Source organism: Corticium candelabrum, chromosome 17 (assembly GCF_963422355.1).
Source record: "Corticium candelabrum chromosome 17, ooCorCand1.1, whole genome shotgun sequence".
NCBI classification, from domain to species: domain Eukaryota; kingdom Metazoa; phylum Porifera; class Homoscleromorpha; order Homosclerophorida; family Plakinidae; genus Corticium; species Corticium candelabrum.
In genome coordinates this window covers 5,691,660-5,711,659 of record NC_085101.1, presented here as the reverse complement: position 1 = coordinate 5,711,659, position 20,000 = coordinate 5,691,660, and the positions used below count along the sequence as shown (strand labels likewise).

Sequence of the window (20,000 nt, the reverse complement as noted above, 5' to 3'; positions counted from 1 at the left end):
ATTCCCAATTGGTTCGAGAAATCGAACAAAACGATGGAAACCGAGTCCACATCATTGGTTAGCATGAAGTTAATATATTTAGATTAAAAAATAAAATGTTTTCGTTTTAGGTCATCCTGTGCAGTATAGTGATGTTGATCCAGAAGTACGACTTCCGCCTCCATTACTGGGCGAGCACACTGAAGAAATATTGCTCTCGACTTTAGGATACGATAGAGACACTGTTGATACTTTGAATAAGTCTCGTACCATCCAGCTGCATGCTGGTGAGAAATTTACTACAGCTGCCTAGTTGTAGAGATACACGTGGCAGCGCACGTGCCCAATCTGCATTTGTCCAGACTGCAATATGACGTCACTGTTATTGGTTGTTTGTTAGAAATTCCCCGGATACACCAAGCCTGTTGTTTTGTGTCAGTCAGTCTGTTAGATTACCGATCCACTCACCAGACGTTCCGGTTTACTTGATTGGCCAACTTTCGACACCGGTTGTTTGCGGTAGATACCCGTATAAAGATGTCTGCTGCCAAGGGATTCTTCGACCAGTACAGCGTTTTGTGCGTCTTTGGCTCGGTCGTCGGCTGCGTCATTGTGCCTCTCATCACACAGGTGAGCGGCGAGAGAGCCAACGCTCGTAATGACCTTATCCAACTTTCCGTTTCGTTCCAATTTCAGTCATTCGAGAGTCTCATCTTTTCTGCTGTTGTAATAACGCTGACTGCTAATCGGCTGAGCCGACGCGTTTTGGTCAACGAGCAGCATGTGAAGGTGTGTTGTCAGTATTTTCCGTCGCCTCGATTGTCCTCATGCACTTGTTTTTCGTAGAGCCACGTGAAAGACGTTGAACGAATGGCTAAACGGAGTGCGGAAACAATTCACGGCACGAAGAAGAAAAGGAAAGGGACTGTAGTGACTCAACAGGTGAGTAAGCGCTGCTGGTAACTCATACCCGTGGGGGGAGGGGTAGGGCTATTGACCGTCTCGGTCGTCTTTGTTTTGTATCTAGTCGCTAGACGTAGTATTCATATGTTTAGTATTTAGATTAACTTTCTAACGAAGGAAGAATGCAACGTCTTAGCATGTTAGATTAGCCAAGAGAACGCGAAGTTGGACCCTTGGGTCTGGATACCCTGGGGGGAGGGGATGGGTTGTTTGCGTTGTTGTTGCTTATTTAGGCTGAAGTGCCGGCATTATTAGGTTCCAGTGTCGCTCGATGCGGAAGAAGTACGAAAACGTAGAGAAGAGGAGATACGAAATACGGAAGAAGAGAGAAAGCGTGAACTGGTGATTCACTAGCATCTGGTGTTGCTTGTTTGAGGTAATTACGCGTATTTACGCCATCTGGGGCTAGGAAAAACGCGAAGAGGAGAAGAAAGAGAAAAAGGCGCGCAAAAAACAAGAACGAAACAGAAGAAAGGAACAGGAGAAGTTGTTGAAAGAAGTTTGTCGCTAATATTCGACGAGTTGTTGTAGCGTACGAGCCTCTAGGTTGGCGTCTTGGCTTGTGGTTTTTACAGAAAGAAGAAGAGGAGCGGCAACGTCGTTCGTTTGAGCGGGCTCAGCGCCGATTGGCTAACACAACAGCTACAGCTGAATTAGAACTGGTATGCCGCCTGATTTTGTGGGGAGTGCCATGACAACGGTATGAGTGAATGTTGTTTTCTTCTAGTTTTACAAACCGGATGGGTTGTTCGCTACCACTGTAAAAAGAGCATCATCGACGTCGTCCATTGCATCAAACTGTTCGAATATTTCCTCACATTCATCGCCGCATTCGCCTACAAATTGTACAGCAAGATCTCGACCATCCGGGAACTCATCACTAAAATCACCCACAGCAACGTCATGGTTCGCTGCAAAACCCGCCATCAGACCTTACAGTGTAAGCTATGATGATAGCGGACGTACAATCACTGCATGTGCAAAACCAAATAAAAGACCATTCGAGCGAGGGTCCAGTGCACCGAATGTGATCAGCAACTCGACCTGCTGGCAGTACGGAAATTCAAACGAAGCTTTTATTAATATCAACCAACAGATTCCAAGACACGAAGCCTTGCCAGAGAATGTTTGTCTGCAGCAGTCTACAGAAGATATAACGCACATGGCCGTTATGTCCGTGGCATCATCATTATCCCATCCGGTTCCCCTAAGGCATATGAATTCACTAAGCTATCACACTGGAGGACTAGGCAATGCTCATGATGCCAACTGTCGTTTGTATTCTTTCATCGGTGAGGGCAATGTTGCGCCTCCAGCATTTGGGCCTTTGGTTCAGCCATGTGGTGGTCACGGTAACCACGTTCCTCAGCAGATCGTGTAGAGAGCTTTGAGCTTTCTATTATTTGACTTTGTGCTCTTGTCAGTATTACATTTCTTTTTGCTTTTAATGAAACAATGGACAACTGTTCTGTGGTGCAGCATCATGTGTGGCCGTGTTGTCAAGATGCTTGTGCATGCATGCACTCGTGAGCGAGCGTGTGTGCACGCACGCATGCACACACACAAACACACACACACACACACACACACACACACACACACACTGATGTGCCATAATAAATACAAGTCTTCCTAATCCATAAGACTCCGTTTTAACCCTGTCAATTGGACTAGGCATTGTGGTTGCATCACCACACCGTTTGTCTCACTATTGCTGAACTACTATTGCAGCTACACTTTTGCCTTTGTGTTGAGTAAAAATGACACAAGTTGACAGTTTGAAGTGACAGTGTACATACTTGATATCACAAGGTAATCATGTGACATACAAAGGTGATACCGACTCTTGCATATATATCCCCACTTTGTGGTACAAAATGACTCATGATCATTCTCATCACACAAACTTGCCATTCCCAAATAGTCAAGACTCGGTTCAGCAAGGCAATCGGTCTTGACAATCCGAGAACAACAAAGGAACGGTGAGACATGTCATGAGTCCAAATACAAACTGAATTGCAAACAGAACACACGAACATATACACATACTGACACACAAATTACAAAAACGTATAAAATATATACAACAATAGATAGACATGCATAAAATCACGTGACACAAACACATGACATTCTAACAAGCCAAATCAGTAAAGTTATGGGTATAATTTTATGCATGCTCTTTCCCTCCAGGGCTGCATCACATGCAGCGCTGATTATGTAAAAATAGAGAGCCACACACACAGAACAATTAAGTGTGTAAAGTCAACACAGAAAGAGTGTATTTCACTGTCGTCTGTTTGTATTACAATCAATTACTGGAACTTCACTGAACCAAATTCATACAAATTATTACCTACACTTTACAATCATAGCTCCAGCAGTTTCACAAATCAATTCTGTAGTGAAAGAAACAACATCAGTTAGAAAACAAACAGTAAAGCAGAGAAACAAATAAACAGAGACAGAGACAAATGAATAAACAAAACAGACAGACAAAATAAACAAAGATAAAGAGACCAACAAACAAACCAACAAATGCAAACAGACAAACAACCATATGAACAGATAAGCAAACAAACACATAATCAAACAAACAAGTAATACACAAAATGTAAACAGACAAACAGGATAAACAAACAGACATCAAAAGGACAGACAAATAACACACACACAAACAAACAGACAGACAAACAAACAGACAAACAAACACAGACAAACAAACAAACAGATAAACAAACAAACAGACAAACAAACACAGACAAACAAACAAACTAACAGACAATCACATCTCACAATACTGTCACATACTGTTAACAATCAATACTGTCTCTTCCACACAATATTGCAATAGTGTGTCAAATCTCTTCACATTTACGTTTACGTTTGCCACATATTGCCCTCAAGTGGCTACTCTATGACAACACTAATTTCATCTAACCTGTCTCAGACAGCTTGACTGAAAACCTTGCGAGCTTGCTCATCCGAGAAGCGGCAAACGGCTACAATAACCTTGATGAGATTCTGTTACAAATGAGTAAAGAGTTGATTGAATGGAAATGAGAAGTTACAGAAGCAAACCTTGCGATCGCGTCCACCGGTTAGATACTCAAGCAGCACATTCCTCAAATACTAAAAGAGATTACATATGTAGGCAAACAGTGTGTGTGTGTGGTGTAGTGTGTGTGTGTGTGTGTGTGTGTGTGTGTGTGTGTGTGTGTGTGTATGTGTGTGTGTGTGTGTGTGTGTGTGTGTGTGTGTGTGTGTGTGTGTGTGTGTGTGTGTGTGTGTGTGTGTGTGTGTGTGTGTGTGTGTGTGTGTGTCTATATCACAACTAAGATCATTCACCTCCAACTCAGGGGCAGGCAAGCCCATTGGTGCAACCATAGAAGTGTCAACTACAACAACAAACCATCAAACGCATAACCCTCTCACCACACATAACATTCAATACGCGATCTCATGCTGTCATTCATCAAGTCGTCTTTCTCCTGCTCCAATTCTACAAGCCGTTTTTCCTGCTCGTTGATTCGCATCTGCACCTCATGAAGCTGCGTCTGTACGGTAAGAAAGCATGTAACAATGCTCACACCTATAATGCACATAAACAGAATGTACCTGCAACTGTTGGTTCTGATAGCTTGTGAGTTCTTGATTCTGTTTGTTTGCTCTGATTGTTTTCTTGTATTCTTGTAGTGCATTTTCTAGTGAGTTGATTCTCTTCCGTCTTTCTTCAAGTTCAGAGCTATTAAAATCAATCAACAGTGTAATTTTAGACAAAGAGTTCAGGTTTTACAAACATGTGTTTGTGTCAGCAGTTGCCTTTATGTCTGTCTGTCTGTCTGTCTCTGTCTATCCACCCACCACCCACTTATCCACCCGTCCTATCACCCACCCACCCACCCATCTACTGATTCATTATATACCATTCTGTTGTTTAATATCCCTACCTCAATGCTAACACTTCCACTCTTGACTGCTCTACACTAAACTTCTGCTAAAACAATCACATAAATTAGATTTGAAGAGACCGCACATCTTACACACAGTTACCACCTCCTCAGCATCTCTCTCCTTCACACGACTCACAAGCACTTCCATTTCCTTTTCATGTTGTTCCCTAGATGCTACCAATTCTTGTTGATGTTCATTCTTCTGTCTCTCAATTTCCATCGCAGCATCCTTCATCTTTGATTCCAATTCTGCCTTCAGTCTGCCACTCTTTTCTTGATACTCAGCCTTCTGCTCCTCCAGAGAACGACACAAAACGTCTTTCTCTTTCTGTAGTGCTTCTACCTCAACAGTTCTGCTGCTACTGTCCACTGTATGCTGTTCTGTTTCAGTCACCTGAATCTTCAAAGTTTCCATCTCCTTGTTGTGCTGTACTTGTAACCTCTCCATTTCTGTTTGCCAATAATTTCTCTCCTCGTTTGTACATAATTCAGTCTGAGATTTTACAGCCAGCAGTTCGTTCTCTTTCTCTTCTAGTTTGGCTGTGAATTGTTTCTTCATTGTGCCCAGTTTGGACTCTGCTTTCTTTTTTAGTTCTGCTAGTTTCTCTTGTGCTTGTCTTACTCCATCCTTCTGTCTCATAACTTCATTCTCCAGCTCTTCGACTTGATCCCTCGTTTTCTTCCTCTCCATCTCTAGTGAATTTCTATCAGTCACAAACTGAGCTTTTGTCATTTTCATTTCCTCGTCCTTTGCAGCCATCTGTTGTTTGAAGGAAGCCTCCAACTTAATCACCTGATTCTCCAATCTATCTCGCTCTGTCCATGCCTCACTAATTTGCTCCTCGGCTTCAGACTCTGCATCTTGCAGTTTCTTCTGATATCGAGCCTCTACTTCATCTCTCTCACTGCTCATTAGTTCCAGTTTCTGCTGGCTTTCCATTGCAAGCATTGCTTGCTGTTCATACCGTGTCTCAACATCGAACAACTGCTGTTGATGACTTTCCTTCAGTTCATCCATTTCATGAACAAACTGTTCCTTGACTTGTGTTTTCATCTCATCTATTTGATGTGATATTGACTCCTGGTGTTCATTTCTCATCTTGTCGAGTTCAGATGTCAACCGTTCCTGCAGTTTCATCATTGCTGCTTGGTGTTCAGCTTCTTTTTCAGACAACAACCGATCAACATCATCTTTCTCGTTTCTCAAACTCATCACCTTCTCTTCGAGCTCTACTCTTTCCTTCTGCATTGTCTCCTTGTAGATTTGCTCAAGCGATTCTCTTGCTTCCTTGGCCTCACTGTCCTTCTCTTTAATTTGAACCTGCAGACTATTAACAGTTTCTTCTAATTGTTTAACGCGTCCTTCATGCTTGTCAGCCACTGCAGTTGCTGTAGCTTTTTGCTCTTCTTGCAGACCTGCCAAACTATCATAGTGACTTGCTTCGATTTCCTTTATTCGACCCTCCCATTCAGCTGTCAGCTCATTCACCTGCAGCTCATGTTGCTCCCTTAATTCTTTCCCTCTTTTTTCCAACTGTTCACTGTATTGCTTCTTCACACTTGCAATCTTTGACTCTGCCTTTTTTTTTAATTCAGCCAATTTTGTCTTGCTTTGATTATCCATGTCCTGTGCCTGTTGGTCCATCAGAGTTTCCTGCTCTTTCTCCAATGCAATGATTTTTTCCTGCAGTTGACCGACCTCCTCTTCTCTTTGTTTCCCCAGGCTTTCTTTTTCTTCTGCCTCAGCTATCAGCCGTCCTTGTGTATCTGTAAGAAGTACTTGCGCATCTTCAAGTTTTGAAATTAGTTCCAGCTGCATTGCTTGCAGCTCTTTGATTTTCTCTTCTTGCTGCATCACGACAGTCTCCAGATTGTTGTTTCTTGTTTTCTCTTCTTCCAAATGTTTCTCAACAACAACCTTCTCCTCGTTCAGCCTTGATTGTTCATTTGTAAGACGAGATGTCTCATCTTCTGCTGCTTTCAGCAGCCCTTGCACATTCTCTTTCACATTAACTTCAATCATCATCAGTTTCTCCTGATCACTGAGTCTCTGTTGAAGGTCCTCAAGCTCTAGAGTTTGTTCTGGTAATGACTGAATGGCTACATTCCTCTCTTCCATCACAGCAGCATTTTGTGCTTCTAGACTCTCAATTTGAGACATCAAGCCATCATTATCTTCCTTTAGCTTTTCTACACTTTTCTTTAACTTGTTTAGTTCTTCTGTTTGTCTGGCAAGCTCCTCATGCTTTGCCTCTAGCTCTTTGTGATGCCTGTCTGTCACTCTTGCCATCTCAAACTGTGAATTTGATGAAATCTCATCTTTCACCTGCTGCTTTACTACTTCAAGTTCATTTGTATGTGTAACCTTTAACTGCTCAACTAAGCTGTCATGCTTTCCTTCTAATTCTGCTGTCACAAGTCTAACTTGCTCCTCCATCTCATGACACTTTGTTTCCCATTCTCTTGCTTTTTCCACATCACGTGTTTTCTCCTGCAGCTGCTCTTCCAGTTCAAATGTTTTGATCTCAAATTTTTCCTGTTGTGACACCAAGAGAGCGTCCTTTTCTTCCAGCATGTTTGACATTTGTTCAAGCTGCAATGTGTTTCCTTCTTTCTCTGCTGTCATATCCATAACCGTATGCTGCAGTGATTTCATCTCAGACTCTTTCACGCCAAGATCATCCCTCCACTTCTTCTTAGATGCTTCGAGTTCATTTTCATATTTCTCTCTTGCTTCATGAAGTGCTGCATTAAGCTGCTCAGTCTGTGAGAACACAGCACTCTTCTCGGCACTCAGATTTTCTTCAATTCGAGCCATTTCCTCCTGTTTCTCGTCCAGCTGTTTCTGTATGTTAGCTATTTTCGTTTCTGCTCTCTTCTTCAATTCACTCATCTTCTCTCGATGTTGTGTAGCATAATCCTTTGCCAATTTATCAAAAGTTGCTTTCTTGTCTTCTTCCATAGCAAGCAGCTGCTGCTCAAATTCCTTTTCTCGATCTGTCAAACGCTTCTCTGCATCTCTTGCCTCATTCAAAGCTGCATCTAGTTCTTTTCTTGTTTCTTGATGTCTCTCTTCATTGTGGTTAACCTGTTGATGCAAGTCTTCCAGTTGTTTCTTCAAGTCAGAAAGCTGTTCTTGTTCTCTTGCTATGGACTCTAAATGCTCAACAATTTCTTGATCTTGCCTCTCAATCTTGTCTACGAGTTTCTTCTCTGACTGTCTTAACGATTCCATATCATTCTGTAATTGACTTGTTCCCAGTCGGTTCTCTTCTATTGTCCCTTGTAGTAACTTGATCTCATTGCTCTTTGCCTGTAGATCTGTCTGTAATCTGTTAATTTCTTCTTGTGTTGATAGCTCAACATTTGACAGCTGCAACTCCAGCTGCTGCCTGCTTTTTTCAAGCTTCAAAACCTTTTCGTTTGCTTTTGTCTCAACTTCACTTCCTGTTTCTTCCAGTTTTTGTTTCAAACTCACTTCATGTCTTGCCTCAAGTTCCTTGACTTTTTCCTTGTGCTCTTTCTCTAACACTGCAATCTTCTCTTGATGCTCTAATGTGACTTTGTCTAACTGCTCTTTGTGTGTCAACTTCATCTTTTCCACTTGTTCATCAGCATGTTGTAGTGACTTCTCTTTGTCTTCCATAAGACTCCTTGTTTCTTGCAAATTCTTCTCCATGTCCAACAGCAATGCCTTTAACTCCTCACATTGCTGACTATCTCCTCCTTGCTTCTCTAACTGATCTTGATATTGTGTGGATGTGTGAATCACTTCTGTCAGTCTTGACTTCGTTTCTTCTAATTCAGCCTGCAACTCTTCCACCTGTCTCTTCATCTCACTCTTCAACTTCTCCATCATTTTCTCATTTTCCGAAGTTAATGCATTCATTGCCGCTTTGTTCTCCTCCTTCAGCTTCAACATTGATTCCACAGCTGCATCCAGATCTGTCTGCTTTTCAACTATTTCTTGTTCTTTTGCTGTCATTTCCTGTTGCCTTTGCCTTTTGCTCTCATCCAGCGCCTCTTGATGAATACGATCCATCTCCATCAGTGCAACCTCTTTGCTCCTCTTCATCTCACTAAATGTCTCTTCCTTGTCCTTCTGCATTACATCAAGTGTCCGCCTTAGTTCTCTTATTTTCACTTCTACATCTCCATCTTTCTTCTTCAAAATCTCATCGTATTTGTGTTGAGCATCTGCCATCTCTTCGTCATGTGCCTTCTGTTTCTCAGCCATCAGTGTCTCAACCCGAGCCTTCATCTTTTCAACATCTTTCTGTCTCTGTTTCTTCATTTCAACCACAATCTGTTTCTTCTCCTCTCGTTCAGCAGTTATCGCCTCGATCTTCTCCTTCTTCACATTCTCCACAGCATCATCTTTCTCTTGTCTCATCTTCTCCACAACCTCATCTCTCTCCTTCTCTTGAGAAAGAACAGTTGCTTTCAATCTTCTAATGGTTTCTTCCACTGACTCATCAGTTTTAGTTTTAAGTTTGGTTTCCATGTCTGATTTCAGTTGGGTCAGAGCTGCCTCTTTGTCTTCTGTCATCATTTGAACAACTTCTAGTTTGCTTTTCTGAAGAGCTTCCACAACAGCTGCATGGTCTGCATTTGCCTTTGACAGTTCATGTTCATGTTTTTTCTTGAGTTCTTCCAGCAACAATGCAGTTGTGTCACTCTAGACAAAAACAATTACATGCACACACACACACACACACACACACACACACACACACACACACACACACACACACACACACAAATGGACAAATGTTAAGCCCTTCACGTCTTTCGACGTTGACCTTGAGGTCAGTTGCGAAGATGGCTCCCCCTGCCTCAGAGACAGGGCCTCCATGTGATACATGAAGTCTTAGGACCAGCGCTACAATCCACCTGGAGCTTGGCCAGAGTCATCCAAAGGCACTGACATATGGTGCAGCTCTCGGACTGGACACCAAGGCCCACACGTACCCGTCTGCTGCATAATGTTGCTGCCAAGCCAGCGGTCTTGTCCACCCCAGTCAATGACCAGGTACTCATTTATACTCCTGAGTCGAGAGAAGCCAGTGTGGGTGAGTTTCTTGCTCAAGGAAACTGCGACAGTGTAGCCTCCACCGGGATCGAACCTTCAACCCTCATCACGGAATACAAGATCCCAAATGTCATCACCAACGCTCTACCAACTGCTCCACAGTGCCCACCCGCCCACACACACACACACACACACACACACGCGCACGCGCGCACGCACACACACACACACACAGTGGCAATCATACTCGCACCTCAGTAAAGGCTTTAGACTTTTCTTCCAACTGAGCTTGTAGGAGCTCCTGCACATGCACACACTGTATCCCAATCTGATCAGCAATACACTAAAAAGACAGTAGCTGACCTTCTCTTCCTGTAGTTGAGCCTGTTTTTCTTTGCTCTGCTTCACACTGTCTTTACATTTAGTCAAAAACATTTCCAGCTTTTGAATCTAAATACATAATGATATCAATTATCACATGCATGCACACAAATTGAACAAAAATACAGACAGGCGGGCAGGCAGGAATGAAGGGAGAAAGGAAGGAAAGTAGACAGACAGACAACAATATGATCTGATCACATGTTCAAGCACTACTGTAAACACCATTTGCCTGTAACCATGCAATCTATCCTCAAGCACCCTCTAAGAAAATTACCAGACTTGTAAACAACAATTACCCTAATAAAATCAATTAGTCATGCAAATCTTATTTTACTACTAATTTGCTCTGTAGAGACAAAGTGTTCAAGAAGCCACCCAAAAAGTATGCTTGCCTTTTGTTCAAGTGCTTTGATTTTGGTTTGATCAGCAGACGTGCTGCTTACTTCACTGGATGAGCCATCACTTGTATGTTCCTAAGAGAACAGAATGGTCTATGATTGATGCCAAAAGTGTAAAACGACAATGTGAAAGCTTACAGTTGCTGCTTGAGTTTGATGCTCTTTCAACAACTGAACCTGATAGAAACAGATTGTCAATCATCTGATAAACAGACAAAGGAACAAACAAACATACAAACAAACAAACAGGCAATACACAAACACAAACATACAAACAAACAAACAAACAAACTAACAGATAGACATAAATACATACAAACGTACACACAAGAAAATGCACCTGTGTCTGTAAAGTACTGATCGTATGATCTTTCTCCTCTAGCATTGTCTGAAAACTTTCCTCCAAATGAGCTTTGGCTTGTTGATCAAGTTGCTGAACCTAAAACAAAAATGCACAATAGAAAGTGTCGCTACAACATAGAGAGAAATGTGTTATCTGACTTCTTTCATTTCTGCTATTCGTTTCATTGAACGGTCTTGGCTCTGCTGTAAAGCCGTCTGCACACAACACAGGAAGTGAATTCAAAAATTCTCAAATCTAGTTCTATTGGAAATCTTGCCATCCGTGTGTTTGTCTGTTCAACCACTTGTCAGTCTGTTCATCCTTCTGTCTGTCTGTATGTCTGTCTATTAATCAGTTTTTCTATCTGCTGACCCATTTTCTCAGCCTGTCTGTGTAGCAGTTAGTCTGTATCTAAATTGGTCTATAATCACTAGAAATATAAATAATTCTGTACAAACCAGCTCTACATCAACCCACCTACAACCAAACCCATACACCACATGCCACCTTCAAACAATGCACACAAACTGATTTAACTACATTGGACTGCCTTCCTTGACACTCGTAATATCACCACATACCTCAAACTTCTCCTTCTCCTTTTGTAATGTCTTGAATGACTCCATCATCTAACCATTCCATCTTGTTATACCTTGCCGTACATGGTGACTGTTTGCTACGGATTACCTCACTAAATCTACCTCGATATCTGTATGCCTGTTTGGCTTGTTTCGTAGCAAATGTCACTAGTTCGTCTTTTGTCATTTGATTCAACTGGTTTATATCCAGATCCTCCACCTCACTCGATGAGTCACCACCACCTTTAGCTGGAGACTGTAATAAATAGATGCAAAAAGTACACAGCAATAGTTAGAGACAAACTGTTATCATAAAGTCTAGAGAAAACAATAGGCAGACAGACAGACAGACAGACAAAAATAGAGAAAAACCCAATAATCCATCAAACAAACAACAAGTAGACCAATACATAAAGTTTACATTCTCTCTGGTCTGGAAGTTCGAGGCTAACCAATACAAAGTCAGACAAATAGCCAAAATAAAAACACAGATAAACAAAAACAAACTAATAACTAAACAGACACATAAACAAATGGACAAGCAAACAAAAAAACAGCTACACAAACATGCAGACAGACAAACAGACCAATACAGAAACGAGAACCAATAACTCTTCTCACCTTCACAGCAGTAGCCGTATCAACTACTTTCTTCTTGAGTCGTCCAAACATGCTGCTTATCTGTGACTGTGGCTGCTGCTCATCTCCCTTCTTCTGTGTAACATTTACATGTTCTGGTTCTTTAGTGTTTGTTGTCTCAGATTGAGCAGGTGCCACAACAGTCTTAACTGTATTGTCATTTGTAGCACTTTTCACACCCTAATTTATCAGGGGTTTTAAGTGTTTGAGTTTATTATTTAATTAAGGTAACTAACAATTATGCAATGTTAGGTATGGAAAGAAATAAACATAACACCCCAACTAATCAACAAAACAGACTGAATGGCAAAAGATCAACAGACAAGATGGCCACGTAGCTACATGCAGGTAGACAAACATGACAGAATAACCCACACAACATGCAACACAAGCAAAGACAGACAGACACACTAACAGACAAACCAACCAACCACACAGACAGACACACAAACAGACAGAGTGACAACCCCAACTCATCAAACTAAACTCATCAACAGAAATTGACCACGTGTCGCCAACCCTAACTACACTCACCTCCCTCTCTCCTCCTGCATCGCCCCTCTGCTCATCATGTTTTCCAACCGCCTTCTGTGCGTTTGACGACGAAACGAGCGACTTATCAGACTAAACACAAAAAAATCAGATAATATTCCCTGCAACAATTTACTATGCTCTTACCGTGGTTTTGGATGCAGTTGCTGGTGGCTTCGTTTCAGCGTTTGGCTCTTGTAATTTGTTCTTCAATCCTTTGAACATCTGACAGAAAAGCTGACTAAAATCGGATATGCGGGGTTTAGTATTGAGAAGGCCCGTATGTCCAGCGAACGGATGCTGCGCAGTCGTGTGGTGTGGTCAGGCTTCAACGAGAAATTATGCATACTGTCTAACTATAATTTGCAGTAACCATACTCTTTTCGGAAACAGTTTGCTAGACTACGCGGGTAATTAGGGACGGCAAGTGTTTCCGTCTAGATCATGCAAGCAATTTGAATCCCATTCCGGACACCATGTTACAGCAGAGGGAGGATCTCGCTTTGACAGTCAATACTCAATGCGGAAAAAACCTACTGATTCAACACCAACAATAAATTGCTACATTGCATTTGAATGGTCATTGATATCTAATATACCATGGTAGTGTATTTGCACAGTTGCTGTCATACAGCCCAAAACCCTGAGAATCAGTGAAATACCACATCAAACACCCCACCACACCCAACACATCTTTTCAATACACACTTGTAATGTAACACCACAAATGTTCAAAACATTTTTGTCTACGAGATAGTCTGCAGCCCAGAAGGTGCACGCCATACTGCTATGAGAACATTAATATCATCACACATACACAACAGCGATAACATAAAAAAACGCGAAGGATGAACATAAGATATGTGTCAGTGCAATCGACTACTTCTGATTCTTCAATTGATTTGAGAGCCAATCCAGTCCTTCATACAAGCCATCACCGCTTGTTGCACATGTTGCTTGCACATACCATGTTCGAGCTCGCAACGCCTGTAGACCCAATTTGTCAGTCACTTCGGCCGCATTCATTGCATTGGGTAGATCCTGAAAAATAACAAACAAGTCATACTTCTACACTAAGCACAACAGGTAACATACATACAACACACAACGAGATTTAGACATCAAACATATAGGTAGATAATCATGCAAAATTGGTACACCAAGCATTAAAAAATTTGGGGCAAGAGTTGTCTTGGTCCTGGAAAACATGGATGCAGAAACTCAACATTTTCACTGCAGCCGAAAGACCCCCATTGACGTCGGTGGGAGCTGTGAGTCAACTGTGGTCACCGGATCAAGTGTGGCCAACTGGGACACTCCAGTGAACAAAGATATACAATTCTCTCCTCGGAATAACATGTGTGGCTTCTGCAAGTATTGATGTCTCATGTACAGTGCAAAGGCAATCACATGCATAAATACCATACACACACAGACAGAGACCAACAAATAACGACATGCTTGCAGAAAGACAGACAAGCAACAGAGAAAGAGCATATCAGTGATTCTCCTAGATGCTCTGGGACATGCTCTTATTACACAATCAGCTCCACCCTTCTAGCTCTTGGTCATACCTCTTTTAATATCGAGGGTGCCACATCCCACCCTGGCTCCTATTGTGTGATGCAACTCGTCTATTTTATGCCAGGCTCTTTTAGTAGGTTAGTAGGCTGGTACGTTCGTGCGCATATGTCAGGCGAAACCTTTGAGACACAACTATCTTCACAGAAAAACAGCCCAAGATAGTAGGTGAACAGCATCTTGCAAACTAAGATTAGCCATTATCAGGAGCAAGTTCCAGAGTGTGGCATTAAAGCTGTACTTGCTTGCATCATGGTTCTTAAATCTATGTCATTAGAAACAACACAGCATCCTGGGATGCAAAAATAGAATTGTAGAAAAAAGAAACACAAACAGACAGACAGACAGAAAACTGCTTTACTTCTAGCTGTAACGATCATGTAACGGATTCTCTTACTCAAATATTAGGTTCGCTTTCAATGGCCCTGAAGAGCCTAGTAATCAATTTTACAATTAGTCAATGTGGCTGTAGTAATCATTATTTGTGAAATATACCGACGGACAGACAGACAGACAGACAAAATAAACAATCAATCGATAAAGTAGTCAATCACTTGCCTGTTTGTTTGCAAACACGAGAAGAGCTGCACCTCTAAGTTCATCTTCTCCCAGCATCCTGTTTAGTTCTTCTCTCGCTTCACCCAGTCGCTCTCTGTCATTGCTGTCGACCACAAAAATCAAGCCTACAACAAATAAAAATAAAAATATGACAAATTTCAAATAACGACCGAAAAAATTATCTTACCTTGAGTATTCTGGAAATAATGCCTCCACAACGGCCGGATTTTGTCTTGACCACCCACATCCCACACAGTAAAGCTAATGTTTTTATATTCCACTGTTTCCACGTTGAATCCTTGTAAGAATAAAATCATGAATGAAATCATTGGTCAGTGCCGCGCCAACCACCCAACAAACCGTCCAATCAGACGTCGGCTCACCAAAAAACCAAAGACGCGCGCTACTCCCCAAACACACCCGAAACACCACAAAGGGACCCTGTGTTTCAGTGACGAAACCGACATGAGAGAACTAGTAGTATCACAAGACGAACGTTTCGCAGTGTGTGCTGGGCGAACGCGCGCGCTTCACGGCAACAGAAAACGTACCAAAAAGGGGACCCGCATTGTTAGAACGTACCTATGGTGGGGATTGTCGTTACAATCTCGCCTAGCTTCAATTTATACAGAATAGTCGTCTTTCCGGCGGCGTCTAGCCCAACCATGAGAATGCGCATCTCTTTCTTGCCGAACAGGCCAGAGAACAACTTGGCGAACACTCCACCCATTTTAGATACACGACAGCGAGTCGTCTGAAGTTGCTAGGGAGTCGGATACAAAGAAACGAACGTCGAATTGCCTACGACAGAAACTCCACCGTCACATGTGCCACGTCGAACGACGTCTTTGATTGGTTATCGCGTTGACGTCATTGGAATGAGAGTTAGCATTGATTTCAATTTACTGAGTTTATGCGTGTACGCTGGTCTGGCACGTGAGGCTTGTAGGAAGCTCCGTGACGTTGTACGTGCCTAGAGAATGAGTACACTGTTTGAGTTTGGTCATTTGGTGTCGTATTCGTTCTGGTTTGGAGCACAGTCATGGCTTTTGGGGGTGCAAGGTATTTTCACTGTTTTTGGTTTATAATTTTAATTAATCGTTGCAACATGTTTGATGTTTGATGTAGGATTTGTTCTGCGAGCAACTGTGACGCGCCACCAGTTTGGACACATTCAGAGCAGACTGTTTCCGGTTTTCTTTAGAGTTGGCACTATTGCTACTTTGGTGTCGATAGGATGTTTTGCAGTGGCTCACCCTCTTACAGCAGTCTCACCAACTGAGCAGATGCAGGTTCTGAAGTATTTGGAAAACATGCCTTTGACTATTGTATTGGAGGGATGCATCTCACAATACACTAGACTATTGTATTGGAGGGATGCATCTCACAATACACTAGACTATTGTATTGGAGGGATGCATCTCACAATACATTAGACTATTGTATTGGAGGGATGCATCTTACAATACACTAGACTATTGTATTGGAGGGATGCATCACAATACACTCGACTATTGTATTGGAGGGATGCATCTCACAATACATTAGACTATTGTATTGGAGGGATGCATCTCACAATACACTAGACTATTATATTGGAGGGATGCATCTCACAATATTAGACTATTGTATTGGAGGTATGCATCTCACAATACATTAGTATTTATTGGAAGGAGTGCGTTATTTCATATATATCCTGTAACATATTGTATTTAGTACATTCTCCTCGGTGGATCACTGGTCGCTACATTATTGAACCAACTATGGCTTGGACCTGCATCAACTCATCTGATGATGGAATATCACATGATTGAAAAAGAGGAAGGTCTGGGTGATGAAATCAAAACAGCCAATCTGACACCACTGGACAGCAACAAGAAATATCAACACGCAAAGAAGGCATTCTTCCAATACCACAGCATGTCCGCTCTTGCACTTGTTGCATCACTTGGCTGCCTGCTGGTTCACGGCTTCTATCTCTGTCAGCATTAAACTCATAAGGAAAACGAAATATTCAATATTGACGTCAAAAATCTGCCAGATAATTAATATCAACAACTAAATTGTAGAATTTTTCATGACATGCAAAGATGATGGATAGCATAGTAGTTCTGTGTCTCATTTGTGTTTGTATTTTGCTTCTGGGTTGCTGGCTGTGCGACGATACTCGTTCAATGTTCCTTCATTTTTCTGTATTTTGAGTGATTGAGAGTCTCGTTGCCCTGCTCCTTTCCCTCTCTTTCCTTGCTGAGTTCCTCCTCCTCTTCCTCTCCTTGCCTCATTCTTCCACCTGTCATCTCGTCTACTCCCCAATTCATGACTTGCTTGCTGCCCCCTCGGTTTACTTCTTGAACTCCAATCTCCACTCGCTTTAGTCGTTATATTTCCATGAGACTTTGACGACCCACTCCATACATCAGGGGAAGCAGGTCTTGGCTCTATGGGCGTTTGCTTTCTAGTGGACACGCCCACAATTAACGGGCGGCTTGTCACATCTTTAGCCATCGGCCATCGTTGAACTTTTGTATTTCCTTGACCAGAATACGGTCCAATCCCCAAGGCAAGAGTTGTGTTGCCTTTGTCGCTCCACACCCCAGCAGGAGTCATGCTTACTGACTGCAATTTTGTCTTCGCTGTGTGAGAATACGATCGAGACGCGTCGCTTATTTCAGATGCAGACGATCCTCGACGGGTTTTCTGTAAAGATACAGTCGCATGTCTCTCAGCATCTACAGACACCGTTGGCGTCTGTGTCTGACTGCTCCCTCCAACTGATCCATATTCGATGTTTATGCCGCTGTCTCGAGATTCTGGTGGCCATGGAGGGCCTGTGGATAATCGCTTCAATTGCAGTTGAATGGACATCTCGATGGCAGGCGGAACTTCATTGCCCAGCACGACTTCGTGGAGAATGCGTGTTGTGCGAGGTTTCTTCACATTTCCCTGGGAAAGGAAACATTGAGATGCAGGTGAGTCTACAGTAGAGAAAATGTGATAGAGACGAGACCTCGTATGCGATGACACATTCGACTGTAAAGGTTTGGCCGAGATTTCCAACTCTCCATTTGTCCATCACAAATGGTGGCTAAAAACAAGGGGCAGTGGTAGTATACTAAGCAAGTACTGCAAGACTGAAAACAGAAATGCACACACACACACACACACACACACACACACACACACACACACACACACACACACACACACACACACACACACACACACACACACACACACACACATATGCACAAACACACACACACGCTCATGTACGCATACATGCACAACACACACACACACAACAACAACAACAACAACAACAACAACAACAACAACAACAACAACATACCTGATGCAATACAACCAGATCAATAGGCACTGCTTTTGAGAATATGAACGTCACTTCCTATAAAGAAGTCCGACACCACACAATGCAAATATGACCACACCCACCCAAAACCGCATAACAATGTCACACATTCACGTGACTCACTCTAATCAGCACAAGCGCAGAGTCATCGCCATCAACTTCAAGATACATCTTCCATTTGATTTGCTTCGGTTCAGCACCACGACGGCAGTAATTCCCAACCTCCAGAGTTAAATTAATAACTCGATATGGACAGGCAGTCATACTACCTGGACTTGTTGCCTTCATCATTAATATCAAATATTGACCAATATTTCATTATGAGATAAATCAAGTACTTTTGTCAATGGAGGGAAATTTCTGAGCCGACTGTTTTGCTTTCGTAATTTATCAATTTCATCCTGTTAGAGTGAGTACGTAATTAGCAGTTATAAGTAAAAGACACAGCACAAATACAGGTAGAAGGAAGACAAACACATAAACAGACAGACAAACAACAGACAGAGACAGACACACATACATACATACATACATAGTGATACATGATTTTGCAGACAGGCAGACGCACAGACAGACAAACATACATACATACATACAGAGAGACAGAGAGACAGAGAGACAGAGAGACAGACAGACAGACAGACTGCTTAACTAAACGACAAACCAATCAACAAACGTTACATACTGACACAGACAATGACAACCAAGCGCACAAACCCACGTGACCAACAAACAACAACAATAAGACACAAACAAATACACAATCCAATAGAAAGTTTCACACCCTCCGTGTATCCAACCCTTCCTTGTCTACCTACCAATAGCTCCACCCTGTGGCCGACCGACAATATTCCCATCGCCTTCAAGTCATCAACACTCAACATCAACAGCCTGACAAGCAAAAGCAAATCACCAGTTGCCTTCACTGTCTACCATTCCACCTCACCTTCTACCACTAATATTATGATCCAAAAACGTCTGTGCATACATCGCCAGATCCCTGCCATATCCTAAACACACAAAAACATGCCAAAATCACACTACAAACATCACACAAATTGACCAACCAGACACTCCAAGATTACGAAGCCAAACAAACTACACAAACAACAACAGTTTGTAAACAATAAAAGCAAACAAAATCAATGGATATTTTCATCACGTACGACGTCACACTCTGACCAACTCTGGATGTCGTGGTCCTCTGGAGCTTTCAGCTGCACCATCTGCTCAAGCTCTTTCTCTCGTTCACGGATGTGTAGTTCTCTCTTTAAAACATAAAATGTCATAAAATCGAAAGTGCGATGAGGTAATGTGTACATCAATGAGGTCTCGTTCTCTTTCATTCAGGTTGTGTTCAAGCATCTTAAGTCTCGTTAATGTTTGTTCGATTTCATTTCTAGATGATGAATATAAAATGTGATAATAAGACAGAAGATGGACAAACAAAAGAAAGACACACAGACAAACAGACAGACATACAGACAGACAAACAGACAGGCAAACAGACAGACAGACACACAGATAGACAGACAGATAGACAGACAGACAACAAATGAACAAACAGACAGACAGACAGACAGACAAACAGACGGACAGACAAACAGACGGACAGACAGACAGACAGACAGACAGACGGACAAACAAACAAACAACAACCCTTCAATGGATAAACATCAAACGTAATTAGC

At 42.2% G+C, this 20,000-nt stretch overlaps 5 protein-coding genes across 6 annotated transcripts in view; 3 read left to right on the top strand and 2 right to left on the bottom strand.

Annotated features, from left to right (window-relative positions):
* Window positions 1-393, top strand: part of LOC134192783 (succinate--hydroxymethylglutarate CoA-transferase-like) — a 2,348-nt gene extending 1,955 nt beyond the window's left edge. For both annotated transcript variants that reach the window (XM_062661540.1, XM_062661541.1), the window contains exons 8-9: window positions 1-57; window positions 111-393. The exon at window positions 1-57 is cut by the window's left edge and continues 110 nt beyond it. In XM_062661540.1, the coding sequence (XP_062517524.1) occupies window positions 1-57; window positions 111-292 (239 nt within the window). In that variant the 3' untranslated portion in view covers window positions 293-393. The remainder of the gene's footprint in view (window positions 58-110) is intronic.
* LOC134192784 (uncharacterized) lies at window positions 393-2,423 on the top strand. Its single transcript, XM_062661542.1, has 7 exons — window positions 393-609; window positions 676-768; window positions 826-921; window positions 1,198-1,284; window positions 1,352-1,441; window positions 1,518-1,604; window positions 1,670-2,423. Exons 1-7 carry the CDS (start codon window positions 517-519, stop codon window positions 2,321-2,323), a joined length of 1,200 nt encoding a protein of 399 aa, XP_062517526.1. The 5' UTR covers window positions 393-516; the 3' UTR covers window positions 2,324-2,423.
* A 783-nt stretch (window positions 2,424-3,206) lies between these two features.
* LOC134192909 (golgin subfamily A member 4-like) overlaps window positions 3,207-20,000 on the bottom strand; it is a 21,276-nt gene continuing 4,482 nt past the window's right edge. Inside the window, exons 10-43 of the mRNA XM_062661664.1 lie at window positions 19,630-19,708; window positions 19,476-19,577; window positions 19,377-19,407; window positions 19,256-19,319; window positions 19,128-19,200; window positions 18,648-18,710; window positions 18,433-18,591; window positions 18,289-18,345; window positions 17,947-18,024; window positions 17,061-17,882; window positions 15,522-15,702; window positions 15,127-15,237; window positions 14,940-15,064; window positions 13,768-13,841; window positions 13,485-13,587; window positions 12,948-13,100; window positions 12,804-12,893; window positions 12,252-12,449; window positions 11,740-11,886; window positions 11,634-11,681; window positions 11,211-11,267; window positions 11,050-11,148; window positions 10,848-10,886; window positions 10,704-10,784; window positions 10,291-10,377; window positions 10,181-10,228; window positions 4,999-9,573; window positions 4,893-4,939; window positions 4,561-4,687; window positions 4,397-4,499; window positions 4,291-4,340; window positions 4,024-4,074; window positions 3,884-3,966; window positions 3,207-3,341 (exon numbers count right to left, since the gene is read on the bottom strand). Of these exons, the coding sequence (XP_062517648.1) occupies window positions 3,889-3,966; window positions 4,024-4,074; window positions 4,291-4,340; window positions 4,397-4,499; window positions 4,561-4,687; window positions 4,893-4,939; window positions 4,999-9,573; window positions 10,181-10,228; window positions 10,291-10,377; window positions 10,704-10,784; window positions 10,848-10,886; window positions 11,050-11,148; window positions 11,211-11,267; window positions 11,634-11,681; window positions 11,740-11,886; window positions 12,252-12,449; window positions 12,804-12,893; window positions 12,948-13,100; window positions 13,485-13,587; window positions 13,768-13,841; window positions 14,940-15,064; window positions 15,127-15,237; window positions 15,522-15,702; window positions 17,061-17,882; window positions 17,947-18,024; window positions 18,289-18,345; window positions 18,433-18,591; window positions 18,648-18,710; window positions 19,128-19,200; window positions 19,256-19,319; window positions 19,377-19,407; window positions 19,476-19,577; window positions 19,630-19,708 (8,200 nt within the window). The 3' untranslated portion in view covers window positions 3,207-3,341; window positions 3,884-3,888. The remainder of the gene's footprint in view (window positions 3,342-3,883; window positions 3,967-4,023; window positions 4,075-4,290; window positions 4,341-4,396; window positions 4,500-4,560; window positions 4,688-4,892; window positions 4,940-4,998; window positions 9,574-10,180; window positions 10,229-10,290; window positions 10,378-10,703; window positions 10,785-10,847; window positions 10,887-11,049; window positions 11,149-11,210; window positions 11,268-11,633; window positions 11,682-11,739; window positions 11,887-12,251; window positions 12,450-12,803; window positions 12,894-12,947; window positions 13,101-13,484; window positions 13,588-13,767; window positions 13,842-14,939; window positions 15,065-15,126; window positions 15,238-15,521; window positions 15,703-17,060; window positions 17,883-17,946; window positions 18,025-18,288; window positions 18,346-18,432; window positions 18,592-18,647; window positions 18,711-19,127; window positions 19,201-19,255; window positions 19,320-19,376; window positions 19,408-19,475; window positions 19,578-19,629; window positions 19,709-20,000) is intronic.
* LOC134192772 (ADP-ribosylation factor 1) lies at window positions 13,495-15,791 on the bottom strand. The gene is made up of 4 exons (XM_062661524.1): window positions 15,522-15,791; window positions 15,127-15,237; window positions 14,940-15,064; window positions 13,495-13,841 (listed from the first exon to the last, which is right to left on the bottom strand). Exons 1-4 carry the CDS (start codon window positions 15,667-15,669, stop codon window positions 13,680-13,682), a joined length of 546 nt encoding a protein of 181 aa, XP_062517508.1. The 5' UTR covers window positions 15,670-15,791; the 3' UTR covers window positions 13,495-13,679.
* On the top strand, window positions 15,863-17,128 carry LOC134192773 (transmembrane protein 205-like). The gene is made up of 3 exons (XM_062661525.1): window positions 15,863-16,001; window positions 16,068-16,231; window positions 16,656-17,128. The coding sequence occupies exons 1-3, from the start codon at window positions 15,920-15,922 to the stop codon at window positions 16,929-16,931; spliced, it is 522 nt and encodes a 173-aa protein (XP_062517509.1). The 5' UTR covers window positions 15,863-15,919; the 3' UTR covers window positions 16,932-17,128.

Coding starts and splice junctions, on each gene's coding strand:
- LOC134192784 (XM_062661542.1), top strand. CDS start 517: ATGTCTGCTGCCAAGGGATTCTTCGACCAGTACAGCGTTTTGTGCGTC. Junction 610..675: donor TTGTGCCTCTCATCACACAG/GTGAGCGGCGAG, acceptor TTCCAATTTCAG/TCATTCGAGAGTCTCATCTT. Junction 1,605..1,669: donor CTACAGCTGAATTAGAACTG/GTATGCCGCCTG, acceptor GTTTTCTTCTAG/TTTTACAAACCGGATGGGTT.
- LOC134192772 (XM_062661524.1), bottom strand. CDS start 15,669: ATGGGTGGAGTGTTCGCCAAGTTGTTCTCTGGCCTGTTCGGCAAGAAA. Junction 15,238..15,521: donor AACGACAATCCCCACCATAG/GTACGTTCTAAC, acceptor TATTCTTACAAG/GATTCAACGTGGAAACAGTG. Junction 15,065..15,126: donor TTATTTCCAGAATACTCAAG/GTAAGATAATTT, acceptor TATTTGTTGTAG/GCTTGATTTTTGTGGTCGAC.
- LOC134192773 (XM_062661525.1), top strand. CDS start 15,920: ATGAGTACACTGTTTGAGTTTGGTCATTTGGTGTCGTATTCGTTCTGG. Junction 16,002..16,067: donor ATGGCTTTTGGGGGTGCAAG/GTATTTTCACTG, acceptor TGTTTGATGTAG/GATTTGTTCTGCGAGCAACT. Junction 16,232..16,655: donor CACCAACTGAGCAGATGCAG/GTTCTGAAGTAT, acceptor TATTGTATTTAG/TACATTCTCCTCGGTGGATC.